This window comes from Oncorhynchus masou, chromosome 12 (assembly GCF_036934945.1).
Source record: "Oncorhynchus masou masou isolate Uvic2021 chromosome 12, UVic_Omas_1.1, whole genome shotgun sequence".
Taxonomy (NCBI): domain Eukaryota; kingdom Metazoa; phylum Chordata; class Actinopteri; order Salmoniformes; family Salmonidae; genus Oncorhynchus; species Oncorhynchus masou.
This window is the reverse complement of record NC_088223.1, coordinates 74515507-74530711: the sequence shown is the minus strand read 5'-3', so window position 1 is coordinate 74530711 and position 15205 is coordinate 74515507. Positions and strand designations below refer to the sequence as shown.

Genomic DNA, 15205 nt, shown 5'->3' with positions numbered 1-15205 from the left:
AGGGGGGACAAACACCATATTAATTCCCATGATTTTGGAATGAGATGTTCGACGAGCAGGCGTCCACATACTTTGATCATATGGTGTATGTCTTGTAAAAAGTAAATAAGGAAGTTAAGAGATGTTAATTCACATTTTACAGCATGTAATGAAAGTCCAGTAAATGTACAGTGTGTGTGTGTCTGTGTGTTTTTGTGAGCGTGTGCCTTATCTTTCTCAAGTGAGTGTCTCAGACTCATAGAAAGCCTCATGCCACGGCAGCAACAGGTGATGGTATCAAGACAAAGTGCACAGTTTTTTTTCCCACACACAGAGCTATGTCCTTTATATTCCATTCCTAAAACTATTGGTCTTAGCTCAGGATGGAATTTGTTGTCGCCACCTTGAGTTATGACACCTGTAGTTCTCTGTCATCACAAACAGGGTGCTCTCTACGTGAGAGAAAAAGTAAAGCAGGATGGTGGAAGTGGAGGAGGCTACTTAAAAGGCAGATGTTCTAACAAATAAGAAGACCTTATGGTTGAATAAGGCTCTGTGGCCCAATCAGTGTCATTTAGATGTACCACTGTATATCACGTTTTGTGAATATTGTACTTCATGAACATTTTCAAGGAGGCTTTCTTATCTTACATGTGAAAAAACAAACAAAATGTTTGTGGTTGATGTTGGAACTCTAAGACACAATGTGGATGGTATGCTAATAAAAGATGACCCTTTTTCTTCAAGGTTGCTTTCGGTTGGTTATTTCACCACAATTAAGTATTGTTCCTAGCTTTTACAAGGATACTCACAATGCCCGCCCCCTCTCCGTTTCCCAGGTGCCCACGGCGTGCGAGAGGAGCCCCAGTTTGTGACGGCGCACGCTGGAGAGAACGTCATCCTGGGATGCGACGTGGCCCACCCCCTGAATGGCCAGCCCTATGTGGTGGAATGGTTCAAGTTCGGAGTGCCCATCCCCTTCTTCATCAACTTCCGCTTCCACCCGCCTCACGTGGACCCGGAGTACGCCGGTAAGAGAACACCTCTCCCTCTTCATTAGCCCCAAACCACAGGTGTCACAGTTTGTTGCCATTGGTCAGTTTTGTCAGTCATTTTGTACACCTATTCAGCCCCTCTTCTACAAGGTGTTGAAAGCGTTCCACAGGGATGCTGGCCCATGTTGACTCCAATGCTTCCCACAGTTGTATCCAGTTGGCTGGATGTCCTTTGGGTGGTGGACCATTCTTGATACACAAGGGAAACTGTTGAGTATAAAAAACCCAACAGCGTTGCAGTTTTTGACACAAACAATTGACATCGATAAGGGATCATAGCTTTCACTTGGATTCACCTGGTCGGTCTATGTCATGGAAAGAGCAGGTGTTCTTAATGTTTTGTACACTCAATGTAGTTTCTTTATGCTATATGTTACCTGCTAGACCAGCCTTGGGCATGAATTCAAAGTAAAGCTGTTTAGGCAATTACTATAGTAATTAAATTTACTCTGAAATCGTGCCCGAGGCTGGTCTAGCAAGTAACGCTGCAACATGCAGCACATAAACGTCACCCCTCATGTCATGTGTGCTCCCTCTCCGGCCTCTTGGTCACCAGGCTGCTCGTTATGGCACACAACTGTCACCATCGTTACACGTATTATGACACTTACCTGGACTCCATCACCTCCTTGATTACCTGCCCTTTATATGTCTGTCACGTCCTGACCTTAGTTCCTTTTTTTTATGTCTCTATTTTAAGTTGGTCAGGGCATGAGTTGGGGTGGGCATATGTTTTGTTCTATGTTTGTATTTCTATGTGTTTGGCCTGGTATGGTTCCCAATCAGAGGCAGCTGTCAATTGTTGTCTCTGATTGAGAACCATACTTAGGCAGCCTGGTTTCGCCCTTGAGTTGTGGGTAGTTGTTTTCTGTCTCTGTACCAGACAGAATTGTTTCGTGTTGGTCTAGTTTTTGTTGTTGTTATTTTGGTCTTAGTGTTCTGAGTTTAATAAATATGAACATGGACACTTACCAGGCTGCATATTGGTCCGATCCTTCCTCCTCAGACGAAGAGGACAGCCGTTACAATGTCACTCCCTTTGGTTCCTTCCCCAGGCGTCATTGTTTCTGTGTCATGTCTGCATTGTTTGTGTTTCTTATTTTTGTATTATGTTGTGTTTATTTATTAAAACACACACTCCCTGAACTTGCTTTCCGACTCTCAGCCCACATCGTTACACCTCAGCATATACAGTGGGGCAAAAAAGTATTTAGTCAGCCACCAATTGTGAAAGTTCTCCCACTTAAAAAGATGAGGCCTGTAATTTTCATCATAGGTACACTTCAACTATGACAGACAACATGAGGAAAAAAAATCCAGAAAATGTTTAATGAATTTATTTGCAAATTATGGTGGAAAATAAGTATTTGGTCAATCCCAAAAGTTTATCTCAATACTTTGTTATATACCCTTTGTTGGCAATGACAGAGGTCAAACGTTTTCTGTAAGTCTTCACAAGGTTTTCACACACTGTTGCTGGTATTTTGGCCCATTCCTCCATGCAGATCTCCTCTAGAGCAGTGATGTTTTGGGGCTGTTGCTGGGCAACACGGACTTTCAACTCCCTCCAAAGATTTTCTATAGGGTTGTGATCTGGAGACTGGTTAGGCCACTCCAGGACCTTGAAATGTTTCTTACGAAGCCACTCCTTCGTTGTCCGGGCGGTGTGTTTGGGATCATTGTTATGCTGAAAGACCCAGCCACGTCTCATCTTCAATGCCCTTGCTGATGGAAGAAGGTTTTCACTCAAAATCTCACGATACATGGCCCCATTCATTTTTTCCTTTACACGGATCAGTCATCCTGGTCCCTTTACAGAAAAACAGCCCCAAAGCATGATGTTTCCACCCCCATGCTTCACAGTAGGTATGGTGTTCTTTGGATGCAACTCAGCATTCTTTGTCCTCCAAACACGACGAGTTGAGTTTTTACCAAAAAGTTATATTTTGGTTTCATCTGACCATATAACATTCTCCCAATCTTCTTCTGGATCATCCAAATGGTCTCTAGCAATCTTCAGACGGGCCTGGACATGTACTGGCTTAAGCAAGGGGACACGTCTGGCACTGCAGGATTTGAGTCCCTGGCGGAGTAGTGTGTTACTGATGGTAGGCTTTGTTACTTTGGTCCCAGCTCTCTGCAGGTAATTCACTAGGTCCCCCCGTGTGGTTCTGGGATTTTTCCTCACCGTTCTTGTGATCATTTTGACCCCACGGGGTGAGATCTTGCATGGAGCCCCAGATCGAGGGAGATTATTAGTGGTCTTGTATGTCTTCCATTTCCTAATAATTGCTCCCACATTTGATTTCTTCAAACCAAGTTGCTTACCTATTGCAGATTCAGTCTTCCCAGCCTGGTGCAGGTCTACAATTTTGTTTCTGGTGTCCTTTGACAGCTCTTTGGTCTTGGCCACAGTGGAGTTTGGAGTGTGACTGTTTGAGGTTGTGGACAGGTGTCTTTTATACTGATAACAAGTTCAAACAGGTGCCATTAATACAGGGAACAAGTGGAGAACAGAGGAGCCTCTTAAATAAGAAGTTACAGGTCTGTGAGAGCCAGAAATCTTGATTGTTTGTAGGTGACCAAATACTTATTTTCCACCATAATTTGCAAATAAATTCATTAAAAATCATACAATGTGATTTTCTGGATTTTTTTCTCATTTTGTCTGTCATCGTTGAAGTGTACCTATGATGAAAATTACAGGCCTCTCTCATCTTTTTAAGTGGGAGAACTTGAACAATTGGTGGCTGACTAAATACTTTTTTGCCCCACTGTATATAAATCCCGGCCCCACCGCTACTCTGAATCTCCCTCTTCCATATCATTTGTCTGTCTCAATAAAAAAAAAACACTTTCAAATGATCAGAGAGGCTAAAGTGTTTTCAGATTCACAAGATCGAGTGTGTGTAAGGAACGGAGCACGTTTGGGATTTTCACTGCAGTCTAGGGGAGGTTGTCTCTGTATAGCACATAACATCAACTCCCACACTCTCACAACCCTCCCCTTACACCCACAGTGGGAATCAAATGCTCTGTAAGAAATATCCCCTTCTCAGGTGCAAATGGCTGATCTCTGCTTTAGCTATGAGACCATAATATTGTTGTTCTTTGACAGGTGTTATTAGATATAATGAATGGGTGTAAAATGTGCTTCAATTCTTATTGATAGAATAGATCAATGTATAATGAGGGTGAAGATACAAAGATGTCTCCCTTTAAAATGGATAATAAACAACTCCATTGATTTTACAGGTGCATTTGTTCCTAGGTCATATATTTCGCTATTAAAGGTATCCTAGAATGATCACAGTGGAAAACAATCTGCTTCCCTTTGATCCCTTAAATAACATCACTCCCATTAGATGCATTATAATGTTAATATGACATATATGATTAGCACACTATAATCCCTTTGGTTGGGAGCCAGTCAAATGATTATCTGTAGTCTGCATCAGACAAAGTGGAGGTTTCTGTTAAAGTGCCTTTACAATGCAGAGCCAGGCTCCCACAGCAACATCTCTAGGATTTGGAGTCGGAGGCAGTTGCTATGAATGCCTTCTTTATATTGTATTATAAACGACTGATTATGACCGATAATCCAGCCATGAAGCAGAATAGTTAACACTGTAGCCAGATAGCTGACTGAGCAGCTAAGTAGCAAGTCACTTGCGTGTTTGATGTCACATGGTTTCAACAGAGACATACTGTATTATATACTGAACAAAATATAAACGCAACATATAAAGTGTTGGTTCCATGTTTCATGAGCTGAAATAAAAGATCCCAGAAATGTTCCATACGCATAAAAAACTTATTTCTCTCATATTCTGAGCACATATTTGTTTCATCCCTGTTAGTGAGCATTTCTCCTTCGTCGAGATAATCCATCCACCTGACAGGTGTGGCATATCAAGAAGCTGATTAAACCGCATGCTCATTACACAGGTGCAACTTGTGCTGGGGACAATAAAATGCTACTCTATAATGTGTAGTTTTGTCACACAAAACTATGCCATAGATGTCTGAAGTTTTGAAGGAGCGTGCAATTGGCATGTTTACTGCAGGAATGTCCACCAGAGCTGTTGCCAGAGAATACGTTGCCTCCAACGTCGTTTTAGAGAATTTGGCAGTACGTCCAACCGGCCTCACAACCACAGACCACGTTTAACCACACCAACCCAGAACCTACACATCCGGCTTCTTCACCTGCGGGATTGTCTAAGGGGGTGCTGAGAAGTCTTTCTGTTTCTAATAAAGCCTTTTTATGGGGGAAAACTCATTTTTATTGGCTGGGCCTGACTCCCCAGTGGATGGGTGGGCCTGGGAGGGTGGATGGGTGGGCCTGGATGAGTGGGCCTGGTGTTACGCTCATCGTCGGATGACAAATGACCAGACCAAGGTGCAGCGTGGTAGGTGTACATTCTCTCTTTGTTTGAAAATGTAACACCGGGGAAAACCAATGACCACAAACCGAACATAAAGCTAGTCGTGCAATAAAGGAACAAACAAAGACAAGGTCCCACAAAACCCAAAAGGAAACTGACAACTTATATCTGATTCCCAATCAGAGACAACGATAGACAGCTGCCTCCGATTGGGAAAAAAAAACACACCCACATACAAACAGAAAACCTAGAATGCCCACCCTAATCACACCCTGACCTAACCAAAAATAGAGAAATAAAAAGGCTCTTTAAGGCCAGGGCGTGACATTAGGGCATAATGAAATTATTTAAGCAGACTGATTTCCTTATAAGAACTGCAACTCAGTAAATTCTTTGAAATTGTTGCATGTTGAGTTTATATTTTTGTTCAGTATAGATAGAGAGTCTATAGGACTCTGGCCTCCATGTCAGTCTCTGAGAATCAAGACTCTTTATAATAACAGGAAATAAGAGCAAAGGAAAGGAATCCATAATCATGAGAAAGATGTGTTCCAACAAAGGTGATTTTATTAATCTGAATCATGTAAATTGGAGAAATATCCTATTTATTATTTAATATATTTGTATTAAGCGCGTGAAACTCAGCAATGGCTTTTAGACAATCACTGCCCTTTGGGAAAAGGACAGACAACCTCTCAGAATAGCTCTGCTGACTTCAATAGCCTGTGGACAATCGGTTGGGGGAGAATACCCACCCAGGTGGTATGCCATTGCACTTCAAACAGGAGCAGAAGTTGAAAGGCCTCCAGACCAGAAGTGCGTAACGGTAGAGGTGATGGGTCAAAGTGTGTCGGACCATGTGTTTTTGTCTTCTTCATCTGGGCGATTGGAACATTACAGCATCGATACGGAGCAACCACAGAAAAGGCGTGTGGTAATTTACTGAGCATGTCCGTTTTCGAAAAGCTCAAATGAAACCTGGTAGTTTATCAGACGTTGCCAGGGGCAGAATATGCTATTTTAATGGTTGTACTCAAAGTAAATGTTAATGAGTGTGAATACCTAGGATAGGATAAAGTAATCCTTCTCACCCCCCCCCCCCTTAAATGATTTAGATGCACTATTGTAAAGTGGCTGTTCCACTGGATGTCATAAGGTGAATTCACCAATTTGTAAGTCGCTCTGTATAAGAGCGTCTGCCAAATGACTTAAATGTAAATGTAAATGAGAGCGGTTGAGGATTTCTACATCAGGCCAAAGTCTGAGCAGTTCTGTCAGTTAGGTTACATCGGAATCTACAACAGGGACACTGGGGGCAAAGTATGCCTCTTTATGTATTGCTGACTACTTGATTAGGTTGAAGCTGCAAACTATACAGTAAAAATTTATAAACGCAACGTGCAACAATTTCAAAGATTTTATTTAGTTACAGGTCATACAAGGAAATCATTCAATTGAAGTAAATTCATTAGGCCCTAATCTATGGATTTCTCAAGACTGGGAATACAGATATGCATCTGTTGGTGACAGATACCTTTAAAAAAAAGTAATGGCGTGACTGGTTTTCTGGATCAGATAACCAGTCAGTATCTGGTGTGACCACCATTTGTCTCGTGGAGCGTGACACATCTCCTTCGCATAGAGTTAGTCAGTCTGTTAATTGTGTCCTGTGGAATGTTGTCCCACTCCTTTTCAATGTCTGTGCAAAGTTGCTGGATATTGGCGGGTACTGGAACATGCTGTCGTGCACGTAGCATCCCAAACATGCTCAATGGGTGAAGTACGGACAGTTTCTTTAATATTTTATTTCAGCTCATGAAACATGGGACCAAGACTTTGCATGTTGTTTTTATAATTTTGTTCAGTGTAAATAATAATTTAGAGAACAATAGTCAACAGAATTATTATATGGCTAAATGGCATCGAAGTGATACATTAACCAATTGATTGTGATTAATAACATTTTACTGGATCAAAGACTTAAATCATATGGACAGTGTTTTAGTGCATCAAGAGACAAATAATTGAAGGTGGTAGAACATTTTCAATCTTCTAAAATAGCTTCCAGCCAGCTCGAGATCATAGGCGTTTTTTTATTGTTGGAATACCTTTTAAAGGATTTATGCTTCTCCTCTACAATCTTCCCCGTTGCTGTTTTTAGACAGCTCCTCGTACCCCGGTACAAATTACATTTGACAACCCTCACAGAGATTGACAACCCGTGCTTTAAACTTCAGCCAATTTTTCCCTGCTGCGCTGCAGTAGCTACTGAACAGGGGCCCTTTTCAATTAATGCCACTGCTGGATCCGAAGCTCTAGTCGCCGCAAACTGACTTCTGCCTCCCTCTACTGTGAGTTACAATGGAACACAGTGAGGATGGAACAGCGCCGGAACAGAATGAGGGTCAGCGTCAAGGCTAGGAATCAATAGCACTTCTTATTCACACAGAGGTCTGAGTTGTGCCCATTGTAGATTGGACTGCTGCTTTTTTCACCATGGAGGGCACTGAGGGGGCACTGCTTCCTCTGGGCGAAGGGCGGCCCTCCGTCTGTCGTGCCAACAAGGTGCATCTTTGTTTCGGTGTCGTGCCGTCTAGCCACCCCAAGCCAATGAAAAGGCTTTGTGTATTGGCAGGAAGGCATTTCCACTTTGTATGAGAGAGGAACATTTATCTATGGTGTTTGGCTTGTTCCATTAGGAGCTACAAAGAGTCTGTCATACACCACATTCTGGGCCTAAATGAGACCTCAGTTCAAACACCATTGACTTGGGTCTGCATTTGACTGTCTTCATAGAGAATATGATAAATCAAATCAAATTGAATTTGTCACATGCGCCGAATACAACCGGTGTAATAGACCTTACAGTGAAATGCTTACTTACAAGCCCTTAACCAACAATGCTTTAAGAAGTTAAGAAGAAAAATGTGTTAAGTAAAAAATAGATAAGTAACATTTTTGTTAATAAATAGAAAATAAGAGTAACAAATAATTAACAGCAGCAGTAAAATAACAATAGGTAGGCTATATACAGGGGTACCGGTACAGAGTCAATGTGTGGGGGCACCGGTTAGTCGAGGTCATTCAGGAAATATGTACATGTAGGTAGAGTTAAAGTGACCATGCATAGATAATAAACAGAGAGTAGCAGTAGTGTAAAAGGGGGTCTGGGTAGCCGTTTGATTAGCTGTTCAGGAGTCTTATGGCTTGGGGGTAGAAGCTGTTTTGGAACAAGAAGCCTTTTGGACATAGACTTGGCGCTCCGGTACTGCTTGCCGTGCGGTAGCAGAGAGAACAGTCTATGACTAGGGTGGCTGGGGTCTTTGACAATTTTTAGGGCCTTCCTCTGACACCACCTGGTATAGAGATCCTGGATGGTGGGAAGCTTGGCCCCAGTGATGTACTGGGCCGGACGTACTACCCTCTGTAGTGCGTTGCGGTCGGAGGCCGAGCAGTTGCAACCATTCTGGATGCTCTCGATGTTGCAGCTGTAGAACCTTTTGAGGATCTGAGGACTCTTGCCAAATCTTTTCAGTCTCCTGAGAGGGAATAGGCTTTGTCATGCCCTCTTCACGACTGTCTTAGTGTCCTTGGACCATGATAGGTTGTTGGTTATGTGGACACCAAGGAACTTCAAGTTCTCAACCAGCTACACTGCAGCCCCGTCAATGAGAATGGGGGTGTGCTCTGTCCTCCTTCTCCTGTAGTCCACAATCATCTCCTTTGTCTTGATCATGTTGAGGGAGAGGTTGTTGTCCTGGCACCACACGGCCAGGTCTCTGACCTCCTCCCTATAGGCTGTCTCATCATTGTTGGTGATCAGGCCTATAACTGTTGTGTCATCTGCAAACTTGATGATGGTGTTGGAGTCGTGCCTGGCCATGCAGTCATGAGTGAACAGGGAGTGCAGGAGGGGACTGAGCACGCACCCCTAAGGGGTCCCCGTGTTGGGGATCAGCGTGGCGGCTGTGTTGTTACCTACACTTACCACCTGGGGGCGGCTTGTCAGGAAGTCCAGGATCCAGTTGCAGAGGGTGTTTAGTCCCAGGGTCCTTAGCTTAGTGATGAGCTTTGTTGGCACTATGGTGTTGTAGTCAATGAATAGCATTCTCACATAAGTGTTTCTTTTGTCCAGGTGGGAAAGGGGAGTTTTGAGTGCAAAATCTGTGAATCTGTTGGTGCGGTATGCAAGTTGGAGTGGGTATCTTGTCTCTGGGATAATGGTGTTGATGTGAGCCATGAACAGCCTTTCAAAGCACTTCATGGTTACAGACGTGAGTGCTACAGGTCGGTATTCGTTTAGGCTTAGTATTCTTTTAAAAACTTTTTACAACTTTTTTTTTACCTCCTTTTCTCCCCAATTTCGTGGTTCCAATTGTTAGTAATTACTATCTTGTCTCATCGCTACAACTCCTGTACGGGCTCGGGAGAAACGAAGGTTGAAACACAACCCAACCAAGCTGCACTGCTTCTTAACACAGCGCACACCCAACCCGGAAGCCAGCAGCACCAATGTGTCGGAGGAAACACCATGCACCTGGCGACCTTGGTTAGCGCGCACTGCGCCCGGCCCGCCACAGGAGTCGCTGGTGCGCGATGAGACAAGGATAAGGATGCAGTGCCCTAGACCACTGCGCCACCCGGGAGTAGGCTTAGTATTCTTGGGCACAGGGACTCTGGTGGTCTGTTTGAATGTTGGTATTACAGACTCAGTCAGGGACAGGTTGAACATGTCAGTGAAGACACTTGCCAGTTGGTCAGAGCATGCACAGAGTACACGTCCTGGTAATCCGTCTGGCCCTGCGGCCTTGTGAATGTTGACCTGTTTAAAGGTCTTACTCACATCAGCTACGGAGAGCGTGATCACACAGTCGTCCGGATCAGCTGATGCTCTCATGCATGCTTCAGTGTTACTTGCCTCAACTTGCCTTCCAAAATATTTTTTTACAAGGGTGGGGGAGTGCCAAGATGGAGGCACGATGGATTCAGCACAGTCATCGAGTGTATATATAAAGCATTGGTACACACAGAAAAATAAAGAAACTCCGATATAGACATTCAGGCAAACAGTACATACAGATATAAACACATATGCATGTACAGTGCCTTCGGAAAGTATTCAGACCCCTTTACTTTTTCCACATTTTGTTAGGTTACAACCCTGTTTTAAAATTGTTAAAATAGTTTTTCCCTCAATCTACACACAATACCCCGTAATGACAAAGCAAAACTGAAATATCACATTTACATAAGTATTCAGACCCTTTACTCAGTACTTTGTTGAAGCACCTTTGGCAGCGATTACAGTATTCTAGGGTATGACGCTTGGCACACCTGTATTTGGATAGTTTTTCTTCTCTGTAGACTCTCTCAAGCTCTGTAAGGTTGGAATGGGAATTTCGCTGCACAGCTATTTTCAGGTATCTTCAGAGATGTTTGATCTGGTTCAAGTCCGGGCTCTGGCTAGGCCACTCAAGGACATTCAGAGACTTGTCCCGAAGCCACTCCTGCGTTGTCTTGGCTCTGTGCTTAGTGTCGTTGTCCTGTTGGAAGGTGAAATTTCACCCCAGTCTGAGGTCCTGAGTGCTCTGGAGCAAGTTTTCATCAAGGATCTCCCTGTACTTTGCTCCGTTCATCTTTCCCTCAATCCTGACTAGTCTCCCAGTCCCTGCCGCTGAAAAATATCTCCACAGCATGATGTTGCCGCCACCATGCTTCACCGTAGGGATGTTGCCAGGTTTCCTCCAGACGTGCCACTTGTCATTCAGGCCAAGGAGTTCAATCTTGGCTTTATGCCTTTTGAAAGAATTCACTAATTTAATATATCAAAGATCAAATGGCTATGGTAGGCTACAAATCTTATTATTCAGCTAAAGCAAGCCTACAAATTTTCCTCAGTACATTTACCTAATCTTGTTTCTCTGGGCCTGAGAGTCCTTTAGGGGCCTTTTAGGGGCAAACTCCAAGCAAGCTGTCATGTGCCTTTTACTGAGGAGTGGCTTCCGTCTGGCCACTCTACCATAAAGGCCTGATTGATGGAGTGCTGCAGAGATGATTGTCCTTCTGGAAGGTTCTCCCATCTCCACAGAGGAACTCTAGAGTGACCATCGGGTTCTTGGTCACCTCACTGACCAAGGCGCTTCTCCCTCGATTTCTCAGTTTGGCCGTGCGGCCAGCTCTAGGAAGAGTCTTGGTGGTTCCAAACTTCTTCCATTTAAGAATGATGGATGCCACTGTGTTCTTGGGGACCTTCAATGCTGCAGAAATGTTTAGATACCCTTCCCCAGATCTGTGACTCAACATAATCCTGTCTCGCAGCTCTATGGACAATTCCTTCGACCTCATGGCTTGGTTTTTGCTATGACATGCATTGTCAACTGTTGACCTTATATAGACTCAAACAAGTTACAGTTGACTTCCAATTAATGGAGGACAATCCAGTTCTAGGAGAAACAGTCATGTTCTATTTTACAGAAACAAATGGGAGTTCTCTCTGACCTTAAACACAAATCACCATACTTAGATCTAACTAACTAGCCTTTCCAAATCATGTCCAATCAATTGAATTTACCACAGGTGGTCTCCAATCAAGTTGTAGAAACATCTCAAGGATGATCAATGGAAACAGGGTGCACCTGAGCTCAATTTCGAGTGCTGAGGATCTTTATTTACTTAATCCATTTTAGAATAAGGCTGTAACGTAACAAAATGTGGAAAAAGTTAGGCACTGTACATACACTGATAGACAAAGATGAGTACAGATGGACATGTGGTGTTATGATGACAAAAGCAGATGGATAGAAACAGACCTGCACATTTGCACACAGGCTAGGAATAAAGTCACAGCTGTCCTATTAATAGTTATTTTCTATTTGCCCTTACTTAATGTGATATAACATGTGTTACATAACGGAAGTCACTCAAAAACATTGACACTGGGGAGTGCACAATGAGCCGTGGAGGACTTTGATAATGTTGATGTTGTGGGCCATTGTGCCTTCAAAGCCCTTTGTTTAGCCCATATCGTCGGCCGCCATCTGTTATGAGGGGTTGCCAGATTGCCAAGAGCAAAATCATAAATATCCCCCCCCCCCTTTCACTGTTTGACCTGTAAAGAGTGAAAGCTGCTGTGACACTGGGCTGCTACACAACCCCTGTAGTCTTAGTTTTATGATGGATTCAGATTTGGCAGGCTCTTGTGTTTCTGTGCTCCATTTCTATGCGTCTGGTGGGGTGTTTGGAAGAGTTAGCAATGGCACTCGGCACACCTGCCACCCAAAATAAAACAAGCACATCTACTTACCGGTATTTCTTCAGATTTTGTAGAGCACAACAGTATATACAGGGTCCCTTCTTTTCATTTGGCGTGCAAATTGATTAGCTATTTAGCAAGCAAATGTCACTTGGGAGAATACTAACACCATTTCCACTCACCATTCTTGAATCCCTGGGAGCTATCCCTGATTTTAGTTGGCTAAAGAAACAAGGGGCATTTGTTATTAGCCTACTGTAGTTATTTGACCATAGGCTATTTACTCACCTCACTTCTGTTCAAACTTCTCATGTAAATCATAGTTAGTCAATGTGCTAAAATGGACAGTATTATTGAATATCATGTCCATGTAAGCTTGCTCCTGTAAGTATAGTGTAATGTGGCTACTGTAATAATGTTTGAGACTTGATGCGTGTCCAGTCCATCCAACCAGCATATGTTGTGGGTAATTACTTTTTTCACAAAAATGCTTCAGGGAGTAAGATATGAGCTACTGGCTCTGACTGGCTCACAGACTAATGGAAGGTAATGTAGTTAATGGAATACCCATCCCGTGCCCTAGAAAGAAGAAGATAAAGGTACAGGCCCGGTGGTTTGGAAAACCTGGTCTATATGATACAGTAGAGGGAGGATTATATAAAGTTCCAAAAGTGTTCTTCATAGGAGAACCCCTTTTGGTTCCAGGTAGAACCCTTTTGGGTGTCATGTAGAACCGTCTGAGGAAAGGGTTCTGCATGGAACCCAAACGGACTCTTCAAAGGGTTATCCTATGGGGACAGCCTCAGAATCCTTTTAGGTTTGAGATAACACCTTTTTTTCTAAGAGTGTACTATGGATTATAGCGTACTGAATACTATGTTTCCTGGTTTGACCACTGTTATTAATCTCTCTCCCCTTCCTTCCTACCCCCCCCCCAGGCCGAGCCAGTCTGCACGGAAAATCTTCTCTGCGGATTGAGAAGGTGCGTTCAGACGACCAGGGCTGGTATGAGTGTAAGGTCCTGATGTTGGAGCAGCAGTACAACACCTTTCACAACGGCAGCTGGGTGCACCTCACAGTAAACGGTGAGTTAGGTGGACGTCACAAGCTCACACGCACCCAGTCCATCCCTCTCTCATACACACAATTGCATGCCCACCCCTCCACACACACACACACACACACACACACACACACACACACACACACACACACACACACACACACACACACACACACACACACACACACACACACATACACACGCACACACACGCACCCAGTCCATCACTCTCTCATACACACAATTGCACGCCCACCCCTCCACACACACACAGACACCTGTCGCTGTGTTAGCAGACACCTCAGTCAGACACGCAGCCTCCCCTGGTCCCTGGTCACAGCACATTAGCTCAGTGTCATCAGCGCTGTATGACTTACCCAGAGCTCTGGAGAGGAGCCAGTCATTTAGGCCCCAGGTCCCTCCGCTCTACCACTGTCCAACTGTCACGCCTCTGCTAGACTAACTGAAATGGATTCATTACAGCAGCCGTCTGCTGACTGGACACCCCAGCCCTTACTGCTGTGGGTGGGTTGAATGTCCTATAATGAGACCTTAGTTATCAACATAACAAGTCAGTTTGGCTTCGTCAATGGGTCTTTGATGAAGGCGATTCTGTTGTTTGTGGTGGGTGGTTTGATTTGGTATAATTGATTCTGTTTTGTCTACAGAGTAGATTTACTCTCTTGTGGTGGATGTTTTGTGTAGGACAGGCCTGGGTTGTATACTTATTCCAAATACTGTTTGAGAGACTTGCCTGACATTAAGAGTTTGCACTTTTTGGACTCCATTGCTTCAAGTCCACCTCAAGTATGTGAAATATTTGAAATACATATTTGACTTGGGTCTGACAAGGGCAAGATTTAGAGTTCTACTAAGTCATACATGGTAGCTGGGTTGCTGAGATACGGTGCCTTCAGAAAGTATTCATATCCCTTGACTTATTCCACATTTAGTTGAGTTATAGCCTGAATTCACAATGGATTCAATATCATGTTTTCTCACCCATCTACACACAATACCCCAAAATGACGAAGTGGAAACATGTTTTTAGAAATACAGAAATATATAATTTATGTAAGTATTCACACCCCTGAGTCAATACATGTTAGCATCACCTTTGGCAGCGATTACAGCTGTGAGTCTATCTGGGTCAGTCTCTAAGAGCTTTGCACACCTGGATTGTACAATATTTGCTCATTAGTCTATTTAAAATTCCAACAACTCTGTCAAGTTGGTTGTTGATCATTGCTAGACAGACATTTTCAAGTTTTGCCATAGATTTTCAAGCTAATTTAACTCCAAACTGTAACTAGGCCACTCAGGAACATTCAATGTCGTCTTGGTAAGCAACTCTAGTGTATATTTGGCCTTGTGTTTAAGGTTATTGTCCTGCTGAAAGGTGAATATCAATCAATCAATCAAATGTATTTATAAAGCCCTTTTTACATCAGCCGATGTCACAAAGTGC

At 43.4% G+C, this 15205-nt stretch overlaps 1 protein-coding gene across 1 annotated transcript in view; it reads left to right on the top strand.

Annotated features, from left to right (window-relative positions):
- Positions 1-15205, top strand: part of LOC135550804 (protein turtle homolog B-like) — a 187968-nt gene that overhangs the window by 48197 nt on the left and 124566 nt on the right. Inside the window, exons 2-3 of the mRNA XM_064981929.1 lie at positions 819-1010; positions 13613-13759. Coding sequence (XP_064838001.1) covers positions 819-1010; positions 13613-13759 — 339 coding nt within the window. The remainder of the gene's footprint in view (positions 1-818; positions 1011-13612; positions 13760-15205) is intronic.